This window comes from Rhineura floridana, chromosome 3 (assembly GCF_030035675.1).
Source record: "Rhineura floridana isolate rRhiFlo1 chromosome 3, rRhiFlo1.hap2, whole genome shotgun sequence".
NCBI classification, from domain to species: Eukaryota; Metazoa; Chordata; class Lepidosauria; order Squamata; family Rhineuridae; genus Rhineura; species Rhineura floridana.
Genome location: NC_084482.1, coordinates 174,324,873 through 174,350,791, shown reverse-complemented (window position 1 = coordinate 174,350,791; position 25,919 = coordinate 174,324,873). Strand labels below are relative to the sequence as shown.

Here is a 25,919-nt window from a genome sequence, read left to right as displayed (position 1 = left end):
AAGGAGATAATATCATACATGTTTCTTCCTGTGATTATATCTGACAAGTTGCTGCTCTCTGTGGTTGGATGGATTCCTGATTCATTGTGTTTCATTGGGAACTGATCAAAGAGTTCAGCAAAATATGGTGCTAATTTATGTACCTAGTCAAGATAAAACACTTGACTAATGAGAAACCAAATAATATTCAGCTAAACCTTATATTGTACAGCCAAACCACTCTTTTTAACTGATTATGACTCTTAATTATAAGCATTACAAGCTTTTCAGATCTCAAACTCTCCACTCAGTCATTAATAAGTTGTAATTTTGAATCTTTGTTTTATTGCTGTGTTTGGATCAGCTATGACTTTCTCCTTTAAAAATGGGCAAAAATATTAAACCTGACATATACTTTGCATCATTTATAGGGAGAAGAAAAAAAATTAATTACTAAATATGAAGAATACTTTGCATTGCAGTATTGGTCATCGGATCTCTCCCAAAGTTCTATCCTGCTGAGTTAAAAGGACTGAGGTCTAGCATAGACTCTGTGATGCCTGTGCTATTCCCCCCCCCACACACACACATACACAGGGAAAGCATAATATGCAAAACATTATATTCCTACATTTTATAATTAATTTTCAAATGCTTCACCTATACATATTTTAATAATTTCTGATTTATCTGATGGTATCTGTAATAAATTTTTCTATATTTCAATAAATGAAAAGAAGACCGTTTCAATCCAACAACAGAGTGTCATACAATATAGGCCTGTCAGGCACCAATTTTTACTTCTAACATGTAAGTTAAAGGATAAGGAATTTATAATGCTGCCTGTGAACGAAACCACTTTTCATACACAAATGTGATCTCCCCCCCCCAAACGGTAATACAACAGTGCATTTACATAAACTAATCCAAACAATCTATGTATTTGACAATGGCAAACCTCACACAGACTGCCTATTGTTGGTTTACATCTTGGAGTTCTTTATGTTGGCTTGTAACACTGCTCTAGCTGTCAAAGGTTTGACTTGGACTCTAAATAAATGGTTATACAAGTGCTGTGCAGCGATATTGGACTTCTTTGGAAAAGAAAACCTGCTGTGTATGAATTCAAAAGCTATTAATTTTTCAGTCAAAAATATTCATGCCTATTTCTTTTAATAGAGAAACACTGTGCTGAGCAACTGAGAGATAATGTTGACTAGTGGTACAGAATTTTCAATAGAGTAGTTAAAAATAAATTTAGTAGGTGGTCCCCATCAAAGCTATAATTTCGCAGAATGTAAAACATTTTTAATACTAATCAAGACAGTGCATCCTCCCCCCCTTTTCCTAGATCACTTTTGCTTCTCCTATTGCTTTTTCCTGTTTATTGTCTGTGTTGCAGTACTTATCATGGCATCCTCAACTGGTATTGCTGGACAAAAGCTCCCATATTTTCAGTAGCAAGACACTGCTCTCCAGGCTGACCACTCCTCATTAACTTGCAATTATCTTCCTACAGATTATGTGTTTGGGGGTAGGGGACAACGCTTGCATGCATGCCTATTAAAAGAGCCCCCATAGTATCTTTCCTCTAAGTCGTAAAAACATCACTTTAGTTTGAAGGCTCATATTTGGTATGGGAAAGAAGTATGGGTTTGGTGGTGGGTCAGAGTGGGGGAGCGTACATTCTGCTTGGACTCACAGTTCCTACAGAGCCCCTGCTACCACCTTGTAGAGAAGAGAGAAGAGGTTGAGTATGGGTTCGGGGGAGGGGGATAAGCTAACTGATAACAGGGCTATAGTATTATTTAAGTATTTATTTAATTTATATCCACCCTTCCTCCCAGAAAAACACTAAAGCACTTTAAAAACCTTAAAAACAAAATACTTTAAAACACATTAAACAAAACATATTTAAAAACATAATAAAACAAAACATCTTAAGAACATATTTAAAAAAACAACTTTAAAAATGTTTTAAAAAGCAATTCCAGCACAGACGCAGACTGGGATAAGATCTCTACTTAAAAGGCTTGTTGAAAGAGGAAGGTTTTCAGTAGGCAACGAAAAGATAACGGAGATGATGCCTGTCTAATATTTAAGGGGAGGGAATTCCAAAGGGTAGGTGCCACAACACTAACGGGCCGCTTCCTATATTGTGTGGAATGGACCTCCTGATAGGAGGCGCTCACCTGCAGAGCACAGTGATCAAAGTTAAGACTTTGTACACCAAAACCAGAACTTTGAAATTGGCCTGGTACCTAATGGGCAGCCAGTGCAATTGTTCAGCAGTGGAATAACATGTTGGCGATACCCTGCACCAGCTGCAGCTTCCAGACCAACCTCAAAGGCAGCCCCACAGAGAATGCATTACAGTAATCCAGCCTAGAGATTACCAGTGCGTGGACAACAGTAGTAGGAGCTCCAAGGGTTAAGAAAGAAGGTTCTCAACAAAGAGAGTTGGAGTCCTGCTACTAAGCTTCTTCAAGCAGTTTTCTGTTTATCATATGAATATCGTTTGGTGCTTCTATTTTTTTTAAGAATCAGGGAATCCCCAAAAAAGTCTCTGAATTAAACTGCTATGAAGAGAAATCACAGGAAGGCTGCACATAAGGAGAAAGTGTATCTCATCTGCACATTATACTTAGAGAACCATTACCCTGTTTGCATCACTCCATAAGAATCTACTCTCCAGAAAACCCTGAGATGGATCAAGAGAATAAAAGGGATCAGGGATTCTACTAAAATGTTTGATCTTACATTTAAAAAAAATAGTTCATCTATAAAATCAGAGTACCACATCCTAAAATGACAAAAAGGAAACACAGCATCTTCTTAAACACAAGGTGCATTACTCCTTTCCTCAAAATGCTTTAAAATTCCTTATGGCTTAATGTGATTATTCCCAACTGAGGTAGTGATTTGCTTTGAGATTTAAGATTTGTAAGATTTAAAGGTATGCTACCATTATTTGATTTTACTTTGAGTTGTGCAAAAATTGAGTGTTGACAACCTATAGTCAACTTTAATCAATATGCAGCTTGAATCAATATGCAATGCAATGCGAAGTTTTGAGTTACCATTTTTTGGCTTTTTTGCCCGCTATAAATAAAACAATATATATGAGATTCATGGGGACTGAAATAAAAAGGAGTCAGATTATTAACCCAGCAAATATAATTATGATCATCTTCATCATTGAGTGTGTGATTATAACCTTCTTAAAATATGAATTTTGAAAAGTGAGGGTGGCATTTCAGAAGATGGCTAACCAAGTGTTGTGGTACATTGTACCAGATCCATCACAAGATTTATTTAATATCAGCAGTGTTCTTTATTTATTTAATTTATTTTAGTTATGTAAATTAGGAGAATAGAAGCTAGTTAAGAATTAGGCTTCGGTCCTAAACAGATTTCCTGGGAGCTCCCGTTGTGCTTAATGGGACTTATTTCTGAGTAGATATTTGTAAGATTATTAAAGTGCAACTTTAAAGATGCATATTCAGAATTAACTCCAATTGGGCTTACTCCTAGGTAAATAGATACAGAATGCAGTCAAAAGAATAGAAACAAATTGCATATTAGTTTTTGCAAAATCAAAGAATCAAATGCAATACATATAGAACAGTATATATTGTTGCGTACCACCCCAATCTCTGAGCGGTGAGATTTCTAGGGATCCCTGCGCTTGCCAAGGGTTTGGTTTCCTTTGGGCAGAAGGTCAGTGGAGACTGTGGTGTCTTTATGAAATATGGTTTATTTATTTACACACATTCCAACGTGAGCTTAGGATGGAGGAGTTCAAGGCATTAGCAGTCCAATGTCCAGCTTTTCCATTAGGGTTACAGGAGGCACCCCAAAGCCATGGTGCAGAGAGCCAGTCTCTCTGCCTGCCTCCAGTTCCCAGCCTTTCTCAGACACAACTCAAAACACAAGCCTCTCCTCGGCCCCAGGATGGGGGGGGGGATGCTCTCCTGAAGAGTTTCAATGACAAAAGGATCTCCCTGGCCCATTCACCAGCGGGTGGGCACCTGATAGACCCATTACCCCACCTGGCCACTCTATTAGATTAACAAAAGAAACTCATCTGACCAGCAGAGTGGGTTTCTCATCCCCAGGCACAAGTCTCCAAATCAGAGGCTGGAAGGGGATTCATAGAAATTATCCATCTCAACCCCAAAGCCATAACAATATGTTACCTGATAGTTACTATTCCAAGCTTAGTAGGTAAGGAAAAACTCATATCTTCAGTTTGATGGTTATATTCAAGTATCCTGTACTTGTTTATGGTCTCAGGTGGAAAAAAAGGACTGTTGTGAAGGTGTGTTCTGTCTGTACTGATACTTACAGGCTGAGGTGTAGCTTTTGGTTCAGTGGACTTTACATGTAGGTGAGTCATCATAGCTTGCAGGCGCTCTTTGTCTTTTGCAAGCTGAACAGGAAAGAAAAAACATTAGAAGTTAGTTTTGGGAACAGAATCCAGAACTGTACTTTTTCTCTTTTTTAAACCCTGGCATTATAACAGGCTTATAAACAAAAAAATAAAAAATAAATTTAAAAAATGCTATTAATTTCTTAGAAATATTATATGGCCCTGTATGTATGTGTCTGTGTGTGAAACAAAACTCCTGGTGCTGGGTATCAGCTTTTTGCAAAAAAAAATGCATGAGTTCTTGAATGAAGCAGCTCTAGACCTGCTGGCACCAGTAAGTTTGTTGCTGCACTGACAGCTAAAAGACATTAATGAATCGTATTTACTAACCAACCCTGTCCCAAATCATGGCCAGGAGGCAACACACAAAGAAAAACTAGGTGAGTACAGAAGTACCTATTTGTTGGTTTAACATTTAAAATAAACATAGAAAATACATCCTTCTGCCCCCAGGGCATCTCTGTGAAGATGAAGCAATCACTACTAACATGAAATTCTCAGCTCTAGGAAAAAATATTGAAGGTGCACTAAACTTTTGTTCTTGCATAGAACAGGACCTGGAGAAAGCTTTAACCTTGGAGATGAAAGGGAGCTTCCCTTTTTCTTATTTGCATTTGCCTGAGGCCAACAGAATGCATTCCATGTTGGGTATTGTGATGGATCCTGTCTTTTAGTGTTGACTAGATGCTGCTCATACAAAACAAAACACAACTTGAAATACAGTTGGCATGGTTTGGTAAGGAAGTTCTGCTGGCATACAGATGTCAAAACATACAAGTACAGCAAGGATCCCTTAAGAGAACCGTTATGCCAGAACTCTTATGCCACAGTCAGGGCTGCTAGATTGCATGTATTCCAAGCTTTCCACGCAGGTTATGAACATTTGGACAGGTGTATTTACTTATGTAAAAATTATATACTGCTTTAGAAGAGATTTCAAACCAATTTCTATTTTACCTCCCCTTTTTAAAAAATAGCTGAAACAAATAAAACCTTAGCCATAAAAACAGCAGGAAATCCTTTTACATACCCTATGCATGTCTACTCAGAAGTAAGTAGCAATGTTTTCAATAGGGTTTCCTTTTAGGTAAGTGGGTATAGGATTATGCAAAATATATTTCAGGAGCACACAGTAATCCAAACACAGATAATCAGATATTTAAAGCAAAGGAAGGAATCTAAAATGGTGAAACATGAGAAACATAAAATGAAGAATGAGGGGATTATTTAGGCTGTTTTTCTGCAGGTCAAAAAGTGTAACCATTGTGAACCCTTAACTCCATTAGCAACTGCCTGCTACTCAGTTAGATCATTCAGAAGAAGTCGCAAGCGCTTGCTAGGCCATGGATGCGAGTAAGCGGTCATCAGCATAGCACTATAAAAGGCCCTTAAGGTCTGAAAGTTGTGGCTGCTAATGGTATTGTAGGGGAAATACTGCACTTGCTTATTAACCATGTGCTTTGAGGAAGCTGTACTTAGCAAGCACATTCACCCATTGACTCACTCATTCATGTAACTTGTGGCTAAACTGTAAGCCACAAGACCATCTCTGAGAGCTATCCATGTATGAATTGTTCCTTGGAGAGATTCTTCTCCCTCCTTGTACATTATTCTTTGCATACAATATTGTGCATGTGCGTATTTTGCAATGATTACATTAGTGTTACCAAGCAATTGTTCAGTGGCTGCCCAGAATGTGCAAATAATCACAGTGGAAGACACACATTTTTTTTACATTATAATGGATAAAGTCTGATGCACTTTCTTTTTCTATATAAGGATCAATTCCGAGGAGGAGGAGGAGGAGGAGGAAGAAAAGAAGAAGAAATCTATAAATACATTAAGAGCCCTCAACTTTATCAGAGTTATGAACACAGTTTAGGGTACAATCCACACATCTGCCAACCTTGTGGACAGGGTGAAGTGTATCTGGATTCCCAGTCAGCCTCACTGCTTTCTCTTGATGTCGTCAGGGCTAAATGCTGTGCCCGCTTCAGAACAGGACAGCAATTTGCATCTGCCACATCCATGGCTGGCATGAGCAATGGGGCTGTGAAGCCTGTGGACACAGATAAGCCCTTTGGGAACACAGGAAGCTGCCTTACAATGCTCCATTTATAACAATTTGCATGTGATGCTCACTATTGGTATGAGCTGGGACGAATCTGCTGGGAGCCCAGACTTGAAACAAACTCTTAGTAGTTTTAAAACAAGCCAACTTCCAACCATGGCTAGTGAAGCTGGCCTGTTAGACTAACTTGTTATAGCATGATAGCTGGTTCCTATGATATGTAATAACAAGATTTCATTAAATTTGAAACTAAACTCTGCTGAAGTCCTGCCCCTGGCAGGAGAAGGAAGCATGAGAAGTCAGTCCTCATTCCAATTTCTTTCTTGTCATGCACATAGCACTAAACTAAAGCTAAACCATGGTTTAGCATTATTTGTTGAAAGCAGCCACTGAATCAGACTATAGGTCAATCTAGGTAAGCACTGGGTTGTATTCAACCCAATTTCTGAATGGCCAGAAGAACAATCCCACCTCTCCTCCCCTTACATGCTGTTCTGGGGGTTCTCTTGACCCTCCAGAGCAGATTTGTAGAGTGCACGGGGACTGCGCAGGGAGAAGAGATGTGAGGAAGTCCCATTGCATATGCAGTAATCCTTGCACTGGCTTCTGCTAGAGCATCTAGTTAGTTGAATACAACCCTTTAACTTTCTCTTCAGCAGCTCTCTAGGGTTTAAGACAGGTGTCCCTTTCAGCCCTACCTGGAGATGCTAGGGAGTGAAACTGAGATCTTCTGCAAGCAAAGCATGTGCCTTAGCACTGTGGTACAGCCCTTTCCTTTGGATACATATATTTACTGTTCATCAATAAGTATTCCCAGTGTGGCTTAGAAACAAAACAATATTAAAAATCTTTAAGAAATAAGAAGATTCTTGCTGGATCAGATTACAAGAACTCTACTTTACAATCCTCCACTGGGAGAACTGACAATTTCTTCCTACTTTTGCTTCCTGTTTCCTAGCCAGTTCCTCATCCACACAAGCATCTCTCCTCTTACTCCATGGCTGCTAAGCTTACAGGAGTCTTTGGTGAGATACCTTGTTGAAAGCTTTTTGAAAGTCCAAGTACACTATGTCAACTGAATCAAGTCTAGATGTTGTCACTCTCAAAGAACTCCAATAGGTTACTGAGACAGGACTTACTCTTGCAGAAGCCATGCTGGTTCTGCTTCAGCAAGGCATTTTTCTATATGCTTGGTTATTATACAGCCACAAGCGTGGCTGTATACTATAGCCAGTGTGGATTTTTCACATTCCACAATGTTAAATTGAAAATACCCCCATGCCATTCTGATGCTTCCCATAAGCTCATTTCAAAACAAACCCTTACAAAACTCATAGTCTTGAACTCAGAAACAAGTGCTTAACAACCCTCTCAATTTTCATGGCAATACACAAAACAGTCAGAGAGAATAAAGAGTTCAAAGTCTAAAAAGAGAGAGAGAAAACCCAGACACCTTTTGGACTTCTTTCTGTCAGAGTTCTCATAATCTGTTGAAATTCATTAAAAATCAGCCATGTTCACAGAGTACCTGTAATCCTAATATTGACCTTGACCAATACTCTGACTTTCATCTTCTGTAGTTTAAAAGTTAAAAAAAAATTGCCTGGCTGATTGAACTGAATGATAGTGTTGGGCATGCTCAGTAGGAACCAACTGTCAGTGTTCTAAATGCCAGACTCACAGCTGCTTGGATTGTCTAATCAAGGGGCCACACCCACACCAGACTTTTATTTCACTTGAGACAGTCATGGCTTCCCCCAAAGAATCCTGGGAAGTGTAGTTTGTGAAGGGTGCTGAGAGGAGACTCCTATTCCACTGACAGAGGTCCAGAGGCCAGAGTGGTTTAACAGTCAGCCACTCTGATTGAAGCCCTGTGAGTGTGGAACAGGGCTTCTCCTAGCAACTCTCAGCAGCCTTCACTAACTACACTTCCCAGGATTCTTTGAGAGAAGCCATGACTGTCCAAAGTGATAAAAGCCTGGTGTGGATGTGGCCAGGGACAACTTTGGTTTAAATTTGGGTGGGAGGCCTGCTGTAGAATAATAAGTTGGGGAAAATGCTGAAAAGCAATGAACTGTTCACAATGTTTTCTTTTTGGAAAGGAAAGGGGCTTCCCCTCTCCCCAGTGCCCACCCACCCAATCTCCTCCCCCTGCCCCACCTCCCCAGGTGACCTTGGGACAGTCACTGCCTCTCAACTTCAGAGAAATGCAATGGTAAAACCACTTCTGCATACCGTTTACCATGAAAACCCTATTCATAGGGTTGCCATAAGTCGGTATTGACTTGAAGACAGTCCATTTCCATTTTCAGACATGATTGCACAAAAATAAATCCCATGGAACTCAAGAAGTATGCAAATGATCAAACCCACCCTCCCTCCTCCTCCCACCTATCCCCCTCTTGCCCCTCCCCTCCCCCTTCCTTTGCCCCTCCATCCCCATCCCCTTCCAATCCCCTCCTACCCCTTCCACCTCCTCCCTCTCCCCTTCCTCCTCCCCATGGTCAGTTTTACCTAAAGCATGATTGCACGGGAGTAAATACCATTGAACTCGATAAGTATGCAAATGAGCAAAACTGTCCTCCACTCCCCCTAACTTTGCCCCCCTCCAATCCACTCCTTCCCCCTTCCCTTCCACCATGGTCAGTTTTACCTATCCTAACCATGATTGCATAGGAATAAATCCCTTTGAACTCAATAAGCATGCAAATAATCAGACCTGCCTATCCCCTCCTTCCTCTCTCCTCTCCCTCCTCCCCTGCCCACTCCAGCCCTTCCTCCCTCCCCCTGGTCAGTTTTACCTATCCTAAGCATGATTGAACAGGAGTAAATCCCACTGAATTCAATGAACATGCAAATTATCAAACCTGTCCTTCTCCTCCCCTCCCCCTCCTGCCTGCTCCCATCCCAGTCCTCCCCTCTGCATTTCCTCCCCTCCATCCTCCTCCCCTCCCCATCCTCTGTGGTCAGTTTCACCTGTCCTAAGCATGATTGCAGGGGAGTAAATCCCACTGAACTCAATAAGCATGCAAATGATCAATCCATTCTCAGCAAACTTGCACAGGATCCCATTTCTTACCTCCCAGACTAAAAAGCAGAGAAATTCACTAATAGGCAAAAAACCTTGCAGTTTAACAACGTACCTATAGCCCACAGATATTTCTATCAAACCTTAAAAAGCAGGGAAATTGGGCAACTATAGTGAATGCATCAGGGGAGCAGGAGACCTGACCTCCTCTCTGAGATATTGGACTGCCCTACAAATTTGTCAAAATGCAAACACCATTTGGGTTGGTCTTTCACAGTCCAATCCACTTCCTGTGTAGCTTGGAAGAATTTGGTAAAATGTGCCTCTGAGCATATGGTGAGTTGTGGCAACACCTGCAGTCAGCTCAAATAATAGAAAGAAGACATGTGCTGTGCTGATCTTGTTTTAGCAGGGAGGAAGCAACATTATTAAGACAGTTGATATAGTTCAGATGGTCACTTTAAATATGTCTGATTTACTTTGCAATTTTTGTGAAGTTTCCTACAGGAAATCATTTTCTTTTGTTTCTATTTATGTGAATATGTGGAGCAACACTGAAAAATTTACACTAAAAAAACCTGCAAAAATAATTGTGGAATAACGGCACTGACTATTCTGCAGAATAGCCTCCAGTGGACCTCAGGAGTGTCTCAATTTGCACAAGATAAAACAGTAGGAGGTGAAATATATTCTAGCAAAATTCTAGGTGTGCTCTATGTTTTTAATTGACTGTGCCCACCTTGCCTTAAAACAAATGGAGATGGGCTGTCTTCAAGTCAATCCCGACTTATGGCAACCCTATGAATAGGTTTTTCATGGTAAGTAGTATTCCTCCCCAGCTGGCCTGCTCAGCTTGCCACAGCTGCACAAGCCAGCCCCTTCCTTGTCCGCAACTGCCAGCGGGGAGGCAACTGGGCTCCTTGGGACTATGCAGCTTGCCCACAGTTACACAGGTGGCAGGGCAAGTAATCCCTGAGCCACTCACCCAGGAAACACAAGCAGGGATTTGAACTCACAGACTCTAGACTCCCAGCCAGGCTCTCCTCCCCACTGTGGTATATCAGCCTCCTTGTCTTAAATGAAGTGGTTTAAACAAAACAGGCTGAAAACATGCATCCTCTTTTTTCCAACAGCTAGAGTCATTGCTGAAGTAGCAACATATTGTAATCAGTCTGATTTTACATCAAACTGCAGTTTCAGATTCAACTGTTAATACACCCAAAATAGAAACAGAACATAACCTCCAATTTGAAACACAAAAGGCTGTCTTCACCATCATATGACACTGACCAATAAAAAGGCTTTGAAATGAATAAAAATAAATTTGACACAGGTTTCTAAGATAAATAATGAGGGAAATAAAAATTTCTAGACTAGATACTTTGTAGAAACATTAGTAACACAGGAAAGAAGCAAAGTAAGAAGAACACCAACAAACATACAAAAATGTAATTTTCCATGTTTGAAGATGGCACGTTGAAAAATTTGTAGGGCAGTCCAATATCTCAGAGAGGAGGTCAGGTCTCCTGCTCCCCTGGTGGATTCACTATAGCTGCCCAATTTCCCTGCTTTTTAAAGTTTGACAGAAACATCTGTGGGCTATAGGCATATTCTTAAACCGGAAGGTTTTTTGCCTATTAGTGAATTTTATCTTTAATAATGCTTTCCACAATTTTTCCAAGAACAGACATTAAGCTAACTGGACTGTCACTACCAGAATCTCCCTTGGATTCCTTTTAAAAAACGGGTGTTTTGTTAGTCAATAATCCAGTCCTCAGGTCTGGAGGTTGATCTTAGAATCAAGTTATGTATTTCACAGATCAATTTCATACTGAGTTTTTTTTAAAGAAATCTTCGTGGGTACAATCTGGACCCAGTGAATTGTCAGTTTTTATTTTGTCAGTAAAGTCTAGAACTCTGTCTCTCATCTCCACTATCTGCTTCAATTCCTCAGACTCCCTCCCTGCAAATGTTCGTTCAGGAACAGGGATCTACCCTATATCTTCTGCTGTGAAGGCAGATGCAAAGAATTCATTCAGCTTCTCGGCAATATCCTTATCATCCTCTATTATATCTTTGACTCTCTTGCCAGCCAAGTGTCCAACTGTGTCCCTAGACAGTCTGCTGCTACTAATGTATTTAAAGATATTTATTGTTGGTGGTCTTCATGGTTTTAAGCAATGAGCTCCTCAAATTCTTTTTTAGCATCCTTATTGCTTGCCTACCTTTCTTTTGCCAAAGTTTGTGTTCTTTTTTGTTCTTGTTTGGACTTCAATATTTTGAAGGAATCCTTCTTGCCACTAATAGCCTACTTGATTCTGCTTGTTGACCATGCTGGCACCCTCTTGGCCCTGGTGGAACCTTTCTTGATCTGTGGTATATATTCTAGCATACCTGAGCTTCTAATATTGTGGCTTTATTTAACCGTTTAAGCATTTAAGAAAGATGTGATCTTCTTGATTTTCTCTTTCCATTTCTTTTTATCAATGTGACCCTCTTGATTTTCTCTTTCCATTTCTTTTTATCAATCTGCTCATTTTTGGGAAATTTCTTCTTTTAAGTCAAGTATGACTGTATTGAATTTTCTTAGCAATTGTCCATTTATGTATATTTTAATTATGATAGCCCTATGTTCACTGTTCCCAATTGCTTCAACATCTGGCACCAAATCCTGGATGGCACTTAACATTAAGTCCAGGGTCACCACCCCTTTAGTCAGTTCCATGGCCAACTGTTCTAGGGCACAGGTATTTACAGTATCTAGAAATTTAATCTCTTTATCATGATTGGAACATGCATGTACACTAGGGTTGCCAGGTCACAAGCATCCCAAACCCTAAGATTTTGGGGCCGGGCCCTAGTGATGTCATACAGGTGTGCCTGAGTGATGTCACAAGGAGGGCCTGAATGATATCATTAAGCATGATATGTTAAGCATCAACCATAGTTGCTGGGTGCATACAATTCAAACAAAAATATTTCTCTGATTGGAAATTAAGATAGAAATCTTACCTAAAGATGCAGTCTGGGTAGGGAACATTTAATCTAGCCAACTTGCTTCTGGCAAAAAGGTTTTAAGTGCCCTCAGGCCAGGTCAGTCACCAGAAGGCCATTGTAGAAAGAAAGGATACTAGTGTTGTAGATATGTTAGATGGGAGCACTCAGGAGTAAAGATGGATGCCTCCAAAGGCTGCAATTTTAAACACACTTACTAAGAGACTAAGCCCCATAGAACTCAATAGGACTTACTTCTCAGCAGATACGGTTTGGACTGTGTTGTTGGTAAAGCTTGACCAGGAATCCTGTGCAAAGATATCCATACCCAAGTAGGGTTAACAACCCCCTGCCTGGAATGCCCTGCCCCTACATTTTAACATGGCTGCTCCAAATTTCTTTACATATTTGACCCTTCACTCCAGAAAGAGGTCTGGGAAATGAGTAAGAGTAAGAAGATTCCCTTCTCTTTTCTGTCTCCCCTGTGGGCTGCTATAAACTCACTCTGACAGCCAACCCAATTCCAGTGAATAATAATTGACAGAGAGAAAACACACATGGTTTGGTCTTCACAGGCAGCAGCTTGGGAACAACAATTGCAGCCACACTTCCCAGTATGTGAATTCTCTTTTACCACTATTGGGCAAGAAACAAACTGTCATGCAAACAACAAGGTGCATCATCAGTGGGTTTAAGGGGGTTGAACAGAGCGCATGAAACCACTGTTGTTGCTTCTATGGATGAAAGGGAGTGAGGATAAAGGTAAATGAAATGCAAATAGAAAAAGAAAACCAAAAGACAGTAATGATTTCCTAAATGTAATACCTTACCAATCATTCCTTTAGTATGGCAGCACCTACGTTTTGGAAGTCCCTGCCTATTGACATTAGCAGGTCCCTTTATTGTACTCTTTTTGCACCTGCTAAAACATTTTTGTTTACGCAAGCCTACCCAGGCACGTAGAAGCTATTATGTTTTTATCTATTTTAACTCATTGTTGGTTTTATTATTTTGAATATTTTTCAATACATGTCTTTATCTGTTTTTGCCAATAATTTTATTGTTTTAATTCTTTCTGTAAACTATTTTGAGATTTTTTTTACAATAAAGCAGTATATAAATGTAATTAAAATACATCAATAAATTTTGGAGTCACTGTGGCCTTTGCGTCTCCTTCCATTTTTAGGAACAAAGGAATCTGCCTTACACTGACTCAGGCCATTTGGTGCCATCTAGCTAAGTACTGATGACATGGACTACTATTGGCTCTCCAGAATTCCAGGCAATAGTCTTTTCCAGAAATTGAATTTTGGACCTTTGCATGCAAAGCATATGCCCTATCACTGAGCTAGAACCCTTTCCCTGTTTTAAAAAAATATCTTTTAGAATTGTTCTTTCCAATTCACTAATTAATGCATATCAAACCTAGTGCAGATCCACACCATTCATTTAAAGCACATTCAACATATATTTGAAGCACATGAATCACACCACAGAATCATGGGAACTGTAGCTTGTTAAGGGTGGTGGGAACTATAACTGTGAAGGGGAAACTACAATTCCCAGGATTCTTTAGGGGAAGTCATGTGCTTTAAATGCAAGTTGGATGTGCTTTAAACATATTTTGTGAATCTACTTAATTAACTTTGCCTGCATGTAAATTGTTTTCATTATTTTTTTTAAATGGAAATGAGCTATAAAATTTATTGGGTGACCATGGGCTGCATGCCATCTCTCAGCTTAATCTGCCTCTCAGGATGAAAACAACAGAGGGGAGCCAGGAAGACCTCAAAGAAGAAGGGCACACTGAAAATGTAGAGGAAGTAATACTGTACAACCGTAGTGTGAAATCAGATACTTATTGGGACACAGTATGAAGAAATATTTATATAAGCATGACAATCAAATATGTTTATTATTTACACAACCTGTAAAGATATTTATAGCGTAATCCTACGTTTGTTTACTCAGAAGCAAGTCCCAATGTATTCAGTGGGGCTTACTCAAACAGGGAAGCGTGCACAGAACTGCAACCTCAAGTGATAAGAAACTTCATTCACACCCAACATTCAGAATCATGCCACTTTAAGCTGTTTTACAACTGTTTATACTTGTTTTTATGGTTATTGGATTTTAAAGGGATTTATTTCTTATTGTGAGCTGCCATGGTTTCCAGTCTGCGACACCACCACCACCACCACCACCCCCACACACACACAGAGAGAGAGAGAGAGAGAGGAGATGTAAAATACATACACCCCATACAATAGCTTATTGTCAAAACCAGCTGGTCACTGCAGAACATTAAAAAAAAATCTGTATTCATTTCCTACCAAGTAAAAGCAGTGATACCTATGTAAGTATGGAATGCTTTAAATGAAATGGGGGTGCCACAGCATCTGATTCTCCTGATGCACAACCTATACTCTGGACAACAGGCTACTGTAAGGACAGAATATGGAGAAACCGATTGGTTCCCCATCGGAAAGGGTGTGAGACGGGTGCATTTTATCACCCTGTTTGTTTAATCTATACACTGTATATATCAGATGGAAAGTGGGATTGGACCAAGATGAAGGAGGTCTGAAAATTGGAGGGAAAATATCAATAATTTAAGATATGCAGACAATACCATACTACTAGCAGAAATCAATAATGATTTGAAACGAATGCTGATGAAAGTTAAAGAGGAAACCACAAAAGCAGGACTACAGCTGAACATCAAGAAGACTAAAGTAATGACAACAGAAGATGTATGTAACTTTAAGGTTGACAATGAGGACATTGAATTTGTCAAGGATTATCAGTATCTTGGCACAGTCATTAACCAAAATGGAGACAATAGTCAAGAAGTCAGAAGAAGGCTAGGACTCAGGAGGGCAGCTATAAGAGAACTAGAAAAGGTCCTCAAATGCAAAGATGTATCACTGAACACTAAAGTCAGGATCATTCAGGATCCTGATATCTGTGTATGGATGTGAAAGTTGGACAGTGACGAGAGCGGATAAGAGAAAAATCAACTCATTTGAAATGTGATGTTGGAGGAGAGCTTTGCGGATACCATGGACTGCGAAAAAGATAAATAATTGGGTGTTAGAACAAATTAAACCAGAACTATCACTAGAAGCTAAAATGATGAAACTGAGGTTATCATACTTTGCACACATCATGAGAAGACATGATTCACTAGAAAAGACAATAATGCTGGGAAAAACAGGAATAGAAAAAGAGGAAGGCCAAACAAGAGATGGATTGATTTCATAAAGGAAGCCACAGACGTGAACTTACAAGGTCTGAATAGGGTGGTTCACGACAGATGCTATTGGAGGTAGCTGATTCATAGGGTCGCCATAAACCGCCCTGAGAGCTTTGGCTATGGGGTGGTATATAAATAAATAAGTCTTAAGCGACTTGAAGGCACATAACAACAACAAGAAACCTATGTAAGCCCTTGCCTAATTGCTTTAAAAATATGATTCGGGGGGCAGATAATCAATACAAACACAATTCTTTGCTATGTTCACTCAAACGTCCCATCAGTTTACAGCACAATTTTAACTATGTCTACTTAAAAGTAAGTCCTATTGAATTCAATGGGGTTTACTCTGGGTATGTGGGAATCAGCATTGCAGCATTACTCCCAGAATTGCAAGTACTGGATTAAAGCTTCATATTGGGAAGGTTTTCAAAACGCTGCCCTCTTCAACAGCCCAGGAAAATATAAACTGGTTTGACTCCTGCATACAAGACAGAAAAAGACTGAAAGCTATATACTTAACTCAATTGATCAGATTTTCAGAAAAGCAGGAAAAAACATGTTTTCTGACTTGCAAACGGCTCATTGCTGCCTTGTCAATCACAACCCTGACTTCACTTATTGGCTACAAACCTGAAAGGGCTGGATTAGAGCAGGCAGCCATGAGCTTATTTAACCAAAGTTGCGGGGGGGGGGAGCTGACGTTTTGGGGTATATCTCGGGAACCCGGCCATCTAGAAACTTATTTTTTTTAAATGAAAGCTGAGAGTCTGGAGATTAAGGTGACTCACCCAGAGAGCACCCCAAAAATCCAGAGTCTCCAAGCAAAAACCGGACACCTGGCAACCCTAATGTACACAGTCTATTTAAGGGTAACTGAACTCCCCTATTTCTATAGCATTTCCTCTTTTGGATACCTCCTCGATTTCATTCTCCATCTCAAGATAATCCTGAACAGTTTTGTCAGAGGAATGATGGCACACCCCCAGTACTAAACTACTCTTTATAATATATTCTTTATCATTATTACAATGTGTAATAATTAAAATCAACAATAAACAATGAAAGAGTGCAACCCCAAAAAAACTTCCTTGCAGAGACGGCATAGTGTACAGTGCAGATTTAAAACACAATTTAAAAGTTGTTTAAAATAAATAATGAATAAAAAAGTCTTCAGCTTGTGCTGAAAAAGATGAAGATCCTCACATTGAACATAAATGAGACTTTGGAAGGAATGATCAAGAACTGAGTTCACTGGAGGAGCATATGCCTTACGTGCAGATAATTTAACTCCTGGAATTTCCAGTTAAAAACATCAGGTAGCAGGTGATAGAAAGATTTATTCCAGAGACCCCGAAGAGCTGCTGCCAGTCAGAGTAGACAACACTGGGCTAGATAAAGGAATAGTCTGACCATGAAATAGTCAGATTTGGTGTAAGGTAGTTTCCTATCTTCCTGTGCAAAGTCCAAAAAGGTTGTAGTATCATCATTCTCACCACAAGAAATTTCAACACAGCAGTGACTTTCATGCATCTGATGAAGTGGACTCTACAAAAAATTGTGCCATCTTAAAAACCATTAGTCTTTCAAGGGCTACAAGATGTTATGTTATTGTTGTTGCACAGACTAATATGGCTCCCCTCTAGGAATTGAGAGCTCTTAACTTTTAGGGGCTCTGATCTATCAGTGAAAAAGCAAAATATAGCACATGGGGATTTTAATCTGTATTTTTGTTTGAGTAACTACCAAGGATTAATCATAAACTACTGTTTAAATACATCTTTCAGTCGTGTATCGAAACTGCTGCATAGAGGTAGTACTCCAAAAGTGCATGTGGGGGACTTGGTGTTCATGGCAAGGAAGTACAATATTTTTACATGACATTTATTTTTTACTTGCATTTCTTGGAGAGTTCATAGGTGCCAATCAATTCTCCATTTGCTCTCCCTTTTTGCAGACAATGCAAGCAGACACCATTTCAGGAGTCAGAGGACTGACTTGAGAGCAGTTAAATCAAATATACTACAGACTATGGCCAACACTTGCTGTAAATTAATCCCATCAGCCCCAACCAGCATGACCAATGGTCAGAGATAATGGGTGCTGTAATCCAACAACATTTGAAGGGCTATAAGTTCCCCATCCCTGAATTAATAGCGCATATATCTGTTCACATAAGGTGGTAATGATGGAAATGTTTTTGGGTAATCATTTATCTACAGTCACAATTTTATTTATTTTAATCTTGGATTTCTTTCAGTTAATTTATTTTTTCTTTAAATTTATTTTAGGATCATTTGCCACATTATGATTTTTAAACTGTGGGAAACCATTCACTCTGAAGCTCAAAACTGTGTGACAGCTATGCCAAGGATACACAAACACTTTCCACAAGGAAACACCTGTCAGAAGCAAATTATCTCATTAATGTGAGGTTCTATACAGAAGCCTTTGGAAAACACTGTATGAAAGAGAATTTTCTGGATAACTGAATAGCTGGACATCAGATAAGTGGCCACCACACCAATATTTCAAATGTGCTGCCCCAAGAGAAGCATGCTAGTGCTGTCAACTAATTAACTAATATTTAACTGATTAATCACCTGCTTTTCAAATAACTGATGACATTTGTCAGTGTACGGTAAGTGAGACAGGCAGGCAAAGATGACATCAGGGCCTGCTGCAATCAGACTGTTCCCTCCCCCCCACAGGGCCAATGGACCAGTCTTACTGCCCCCCCGGGCAATAGACATCATCTGCCCTGTAGGAAGAAGAGAGGGAGGGAGGAGGCAATGACATCATCAGGGGCAGCTCCATTTGGACTGTTCCTTTCCCCCCACCACAAAGGGCAGACATTACATTTTATATCATTTATTTTTTAAATAATAATAATAATAATAGTAGTAATAATAATAGTAATAATAATAATAATTTAAAACTGTAAATTTCCTTTGGTGCCTAGGGCAAATGCAAAAAAAAATGTAAACAGAAGTTTAATGTAAACTAAACACAACTAAATCTTTGGTATAGATACAGCTTTCAGTATGGAAGGAAGTGTGAAAACACAATTTACAAAATATTACTCTCATTGTTCCCCCTTTAGGATGCACACCTTAACGTGGTGAGGGGGTTTGAGAGTGTTGAAGAAGCTGAGAGCAATGCTGTCAAGAGTCTAGACCAAAAGACTAGACTCCTAGCAGGGGCACCCAAGGTGGAATGGTCAAAGCTGAGACACCAGACTAAGATGCATCCAAACTCAGAGGAAGGCAATGGTAAACCACCTCTGAATACCTCTTACCACGAAAACCCTATGAACAGAGTATCCAAAATGCGACACAAGATAGTGCTGGAAGATGAGACCCCCCAGGTGAGAAGGCACTCATCGAGCTACTGGGGAAGAACAAAGGACAAGTATGAGTAGCGCTGTGACTAATGACGCAGCTGGGTCAAAGCTGAAAGAAAGCCCAGAGGCTGATGCGCACAGATGTGAAAGGAGAGTCTGGAGTTGTACGATGCACACAATAGGAACATGGAATACCATACTACTAGCAGAAACCAGTAATGATTTGAAACAAATGCTGATGAAAGTTAAAGAGGAAAACATAAAAGCAGGACTACAGCTGAACATCAAGAAGACTAAAGTAATGACAACAGAAGATTTATGGACATTGAACTTGTCAAAGATTAGCACAGTCATTAACCAAAAGGGAGACAATAGTCAAGAAATCAGAAGAAGGTTAGGACTGGGGAGGGCAGCTATGAGAGAACTAGTGACCATCAAGAAAGAACCTTGTGGAACCTTATGCTACTGAGCATGAAGTGGTCCCAAGATTTGGGTGGAGGTATGGAATGGAATGGGACAGGTTATGGTATGATACTAACTCACTGAGCAACTTACAGAATACCCTCAGTATCAAAACGCTGAGTTCCAGAGTGAAATTTTGACTAAAGTCAAATGAGAAGATCTGGCTCCTTGTCTATCTCCTCCCCTCCTCACCCTTTGGAAAAACAAATACTTTGGCAGAGATTAGATAGAAAAGCTTACTAGCCATTCACTGATTTTTGCCAGACCTCCACTTCTAGCATCAAAAAAGTGAGGTGACAGAACTAAAATGGTAATAGCTAGGGACAGACCCCCATATGACAATTTCCATTTCTTTGAATTTATCATTTTTCTAGTCTTAAGTCAGTTCACCACATTTCTGTATTAGTTTGCATTTTAAAAGAAGTCCCCATGAAAATTCATTATCAATATAATAGTTATAATTTGTCCTAATATACACATTTTTGCAATGCATTTTCACTACATACATATGGTATTTCTATGCATACCTTCCCCAAATACACATATATTTGTACATATTTTTGGTTAGAGAACTGAAGTAAAAAATTTGGAGAAGTGTGAATTTTGAAGCAAAGTGCAAATCAGGGAGGATGACATTGAAGTGCGAAGGAAATTTGTCCCCCATCCCTAGTAAATATCACTATACCAGCCTTCATAGATGGAGCTCTATATTATATTGCCACTTGAAAATTAATGAGGATAACTAGCAACAGAGTAGTGGATTAATAGCAGCAACCGATCCAGTGTGGCATCTAAGCCCTTATCTAAAGTCCAGCTATTTCTCCTGGAGATGAAAACCAGGGGAAGATCAGGAGCAAGAAGTGAACTATAAGCTCATAGATTCCTTTTTGTGTCCTCTGACAGCAGTCAATAACTGAACCAGAAATTCTGTACTTGCTCATTTCTAGAAACAGTGAGAGGTCTGACTGAGCCTATGGCCTAATCCTAAAAGGTGCCCAGTTACTTTCCTGGGTGGAAAATATCTGAAAACTCCCTGAGACATGGAGCCGTCTACCAAAAGCACTCCTGGCTGAGTGCTTTCGACTATGTAGCCTTTTCTTACAAAACTTCAAATTCTATTACTGAAATGTTTATATTTAGGGTTCTTTTAAAGAAAAAAACCTTTTTTTTAAAAAAAAACAAAGGCAAATTCACCTCGTTCAAGTTGTACCATGGGCAAACATTTTCTTGATGGATGACCTCTCCTGGTCTTACCAACAAAATTCTAAATGTATTTTCAGCAGAATTCTTAACCTGTTCTTAACTACGTAACATTTTTCATGAGATAGGTCTTGGTGAAGTTTATCATTCTGGCTGTGTTTGATTTTCTCACAGAAGTTGTATTAAAATATTGTTAACACTAAAAAGAGGGTGTCATGACCATGATGATGATGGATTGCCCTCAAGTCAATTCCGACTTATGGCGACCCTATAAATACGGTTTTCATGGTAAGCGGTATTCAGAGGGGGTTTACCACTGCCTTCCTCTGACCTCATGACCATGGTTTTTCAGAAAGTAAACTTTAGGAGAATATCTGGATAAAAAAGTCCAATTTGTGAGATAAGAAGATAAAAAGGTTTTTTAAAAAATGTAAGTCATAGTTATCAGGAAAAAGTAACAACAAAAAGTTTTAAGTGTGTTTTTGCTGATTTTTCTCTATAACTATTTGAAGCTGTAAATGACTAACTCAGTAAAATTCCAAATGTAATTATCTTCTGCACTTAGCCCACGGCTTTCTATATATCTCTACATTACCATCTTGCATACAAAATAGGGTGGTTTTTTTCCTGAGGAATCGTAACTATAGAATGTACAACATTGTTTTTAATTTGTCTTCTTTGGCTAACCTTTTCCCTACTCTCTTTGGCTAATCTTTTCCCTACTCTTACACACAAAGAAAGTCAATCCACCAAGAACAGTAAGGCATAGACAGACAAGGGCTTCAAAGCATTTTTAAATGCACTCATAAAGGGCCATAATCAAACTGCAGCTGGACATCTTTAAAAGCTCTAATTTTACTCCGTAGAAAATGATTATATGTAGATACAAATTATTTTCAAAGTTTATAGAGAAATCACACACACACACACACACATCAGTATTTATTTAATTCGTATCCCGCCCTTCCTCCCAGCAGGAGCCCAGGGCGGCAAACAAAGCACTAAAACACTTTAAAACATCATAAAAACAGATCTTAAAATGCATTAACAAAACAGCATTAAAAACATTTTTAAAAAGTATTGTAAATTATATATATAATAAAATGTAAAGAAACTACTTTCTAGGCCAATGAGTAAGATGACCTCCAGCCCAATCTTGAGCAAAGTTTAAAAACCAACATTGGCCACTTATGTGATTTAACCAATTATATAAAATAGAATAAAACATATACATCCCCCAACAAAAACATATATTCAGTGTAAAATAGATTAAATGTTTACATATAATTGCCGGTAGTGTAGTGCACTGAAGCGTTCAATTTCTTTTCAACTTGCATACCAATAAATAGGAAGTCAAGCTGTAATAACTGCAACAACTTTTAAAAATTATTCTAAGTGCATTATGGAAGCTCTTCTTCAAATTACAACTGGGCAACTCAAAATTCATTTCACTGGACTCAATTAATACTGAGGAAATATGTATATAAAATATTATCTTTACCTGCAGCTCTAACTGTTGTACAACCTGCATTTGTACTCTACATTGGGCTGTACTTCTATCATCCAGCGCATGCTCACTGTTGAGATGTCTGTAACAACACAAAGAAAATCATTAAGTGAAATGGATAAACAAAAAGGGAAAGAAATAAGTAAGTAACAGGATGAGTAAAGCAGCCCAAATGTTATCCAGAAAATCTGAATTAATTAAAAAAAAACTTCTCTCCTGCTTTAAACAGTACTTTTTAACGTGGGTCATTTTATTTCCAATAAATGGATATTTCACATCCAAGACAAAACTCTGCTGAAGAGGTCTCCCAGCCCGCTCAGAATAAATTCAAATAAAATTAAGAAACGAAGCTAGGCATATTTTTACATATATGTAGCAAAATGATGCAAGATAAATAAGTACATTTGGCAGATCATCATCATCAACTGAAAATATTCACATGGCAGAAAACAAATATGATTGTACAAAAATGGAGAACACAAAATTAAGGCAGAAGGAATCACAAGAAAAGTAGGTGCTAATTAGAAAAAGGCTAGAATACCTGTTTTGAAATCCTCCATCATGAGAGATTTTTTTAAATTCAGCCAGTAAATAGTGTTTTGCATCTCAAATATGAACATTGTACTGGAATGTGGTTTTTTGGCATTAACAGAAATTGTGCACATGTCAAAATCTCATATATGCTGATTTGGCATTTATTTGGACCACCCATTTAAAGTAGCTCAAAAAACAAAAGTGCAGAAGGCACACAACATTAAATACAACTTCCACAGCTTTGAGCTCATCCCCCCCACCTCCTGGAAGAATATGGATGGTCATAGCCAGTTCTCCTAAGTGTTTCTCTGAGCAAACGTGATTGAAGTAAACGGCATTAGCACCCTGAAGAGTACACACTACTTTGTATTATCTGAACCAGTTCCCTTTTTATCAGTGCCTTGTTCTCTCTCCCCCTGCTTGCATTTCATACCTTCCTTTTCTTAACCAATGGAAACTCGTGGCTTTAATTAAGTCTATAACACTGCTCTTACACATCATTCACTTTGCCCAACGAATGACACCCATATAAAAAGTCAGTCTTATAATTCGATCTTAACCACATTATTGGTAAGTCATAATGATTTAAACAGTTGTGTGCTTAGTAGAACATCAGTCACACACAAAGAATTGCAGACTATTAGGCAACTTACACAGGACAGTTTTTTTAACAGTATATTTTAAATTATTCACCTAAAAAGGAACCTATTCAAAAGCGTGCAGGTTTACATCCAACAAATCATAGCTTGGAACAATCTCTGCACAACACTAGAATTGGGTTTCACTGACCATCAGAACAACTGTATTTCCTGAGATCCAAATATATTCAATGTGGTCTTTGCATAAACTATAGCAGTATCCACTGTCGTGCACTGTAGTAACAACCAGTCATCTGAATGGAATATAACTGCTGTAAAACAGCAAAAAAGGAAGCAGAATTTGGCTAATCATTAAGAGAAACTTCCTAGCAATAAGAATTGGGGACAGTATGGTACAGACTGCCTTGGAAGGTGCTGGACTCTCCTTTGCTGAAGGTATATAAGCAAAAACTTCCTGTCAAGGATGCTGTAATTGTATCCTGCATTGCAGATCCTTCACTGAGCAGGGGTTGGACTAGATGACACTCAAAGTCCTTTCCAACTCTATGATTCTGTGAAACTACCCAGATGCAATAGTAATCTGCCTTCCCATGGTAATTTAAATATACACAGTTCAGAATTACTACTACTTGAAAGGACAAGCTTAAGTGCTGCTGGAGACAGGTGTATTACTACTTCACCTCAAATATTAAATGGTTATTTGAGACAGTATCTAGTTAGGAATCAGTATTATCAGAATTATCCCTAAAATCTTGGGTACATTCTGTTTGAATGTAATTAACAAATCAAATAAAGAAATAAGTTCATATAAACCTAATATATGATAAGATTCATATAGGTGAAAAGTTGTGTTCATCTGTATACCAAAAAGGTAAAGTTTGAGAATGCAACAAATATAGGCATCATGCTGCTCTTCAGAGAGCCATAGCTTGGCTGCAGCATCCTACTGAATAAACACTTAGCGGTTATTTGCACTTCAGGTGCAGTACATTAGCACAAAAGTGGAAGAACAAGGAGAAGTCCTAGTGAATACCATTTAAATACCACTCTATGGACTGTGGTAGTCCTGCAATTACTCCTGTTAAGTTGCATGCAGCCCTGTGGGTGGGGGAATGGGGTCACTGCCCATAGAACTGTGCTCCCCCCACATTTTGGGGGGAAATTGTCTTTTCAATTTGTAACATTACAGACAATGACAGCTTCCATTTAAAGTGTGATAGCTTGTTCAAAGAACAGGAGCAATTTAAGAATAGGACCCTCTGAAAAATTCAGTGAATAAAGTGAGGTGAATGCAAAACAAAAGCCTAACCTGGAAGAGTCCCCAAAAGTCGGCTCACACAAGGCTTTCCCTGACAAAGGATGGATTTTTCAGGATCACAATCACCCTATAACTACTTAAGTGATCCTGAAAGAAAGGCCTGTGTAGTAACATGACCCCTGAAGAGTTAAATGTTAGGACTTTGTATTATGGGCTAGATTAGACTCCACTTCTTGGACTTTCTTTTGCTCAGCTTTTCAGTTTCAGTTGTGTTCTCTACCTAGCCAGCAATAAAGAAGCTTGTTTCTTTGTAAGGGTAAGTAAGTAAGAAGCAAGTGTTTATTCTTCAGTTATTATAATGAATGGAACAGGTTTAGGTGCTTATTGCTACAGGATGAAGAGTGAACTTAAAGTGATCTGAAAAAAATATCTACCCTAAATTGCCCTTTACTCTTTTAAAGCACTCATTACACTCACAATCATAATGGCTATTTTTTCCTTCTTTTTCTTGAGTAGACAGCAAAGGATGAAAACAGCATTAGAAGATAAGAAACAATGCTGTGCACATTATAGTTAGCTGCTTGGCTAGCTAGGCTGTAACTCAGACTTAATTTCTGATTTTCCCAATATGTGCAGCTCAGCATAAAGCCTTTTCAAGGTTTCTGGACAGAAAAATTAATCCAGGAAACCAGTAAAAAAAATCCAAGTCCTTCCCACAATTTGTTTCTAATTGCTTAGTTAGTTCTTTATATAGCAGCCAGTTAAAGTGTTTTCCCTGGATCGTCCAACAGGATGGAAAATCTAAAGGTCAGGAGCAAGATTAGAAGGAGGGACTCTCAAGGAGGAGTTAACACACCCTAAAGTATTTATTTTCTCTCTGCCCTTCCCTAAACATGTAGTATGGACAAGTTTGTTTTTCAGGTACAGTAGGGCCCCACTTTGAGGCGCTCCGCTTTGCAGCATTCCACTGACACAGTGGTTGTCAACTGCAGAAAGGCCACGCTCCTACGGCGCTTGTTCCACTTTTTTGGATTAGTTTTATGGTTTATTACTGAAGCTTGGTTTTAGATTGATTATGTTGTTTTTGATATGTACATTGTATTTTATACCACTGTACGTCACCTAGAGTGTCCGGTAACTCAGCCAGATAGGCGACACAAAAATAAAATTTATTATTATTATTACAGCATTTTTCAGGTGTCGGGCGCCATTTTAGACAATGTTAGTCAATGCGATCCGCTTTATGGCGGCGGTCC

At 39.0% G+C, this 25,919-nt stretch overlaps 1 protein-coding gene across 20 annotated transcripts in view; it reads right to left on the bottom strand.

Annotated features, from left to right (window-relative positions):
* The window catches only part of FOXP1 (forkhead box P1), an 869,046-nt gene that overhangs the window by 48,109 nt on the left and 795,018 nt on the right, over positions 1-25,919 (bottom strand). For all 20 annotated transcript variants that reach the window (XM_061618617.1, XM_061618616.1, XM_061618615.1 and 17 more), the window contains 2 exons: positions 22,267-22,354; positions 4,328-4,411 (listed from right to left, as the gene is read on the bottom strand). In XM_061618617.1, coding sequence (XP_061474601.1) covers positions 4,328-4,411; positions 22,267-22,354 — 172 coding nt within the window. The remainder of the gene's footprint in view (positions 1-4,327; positions 4,412-22,266; positions 22,355-25,919) is intronic.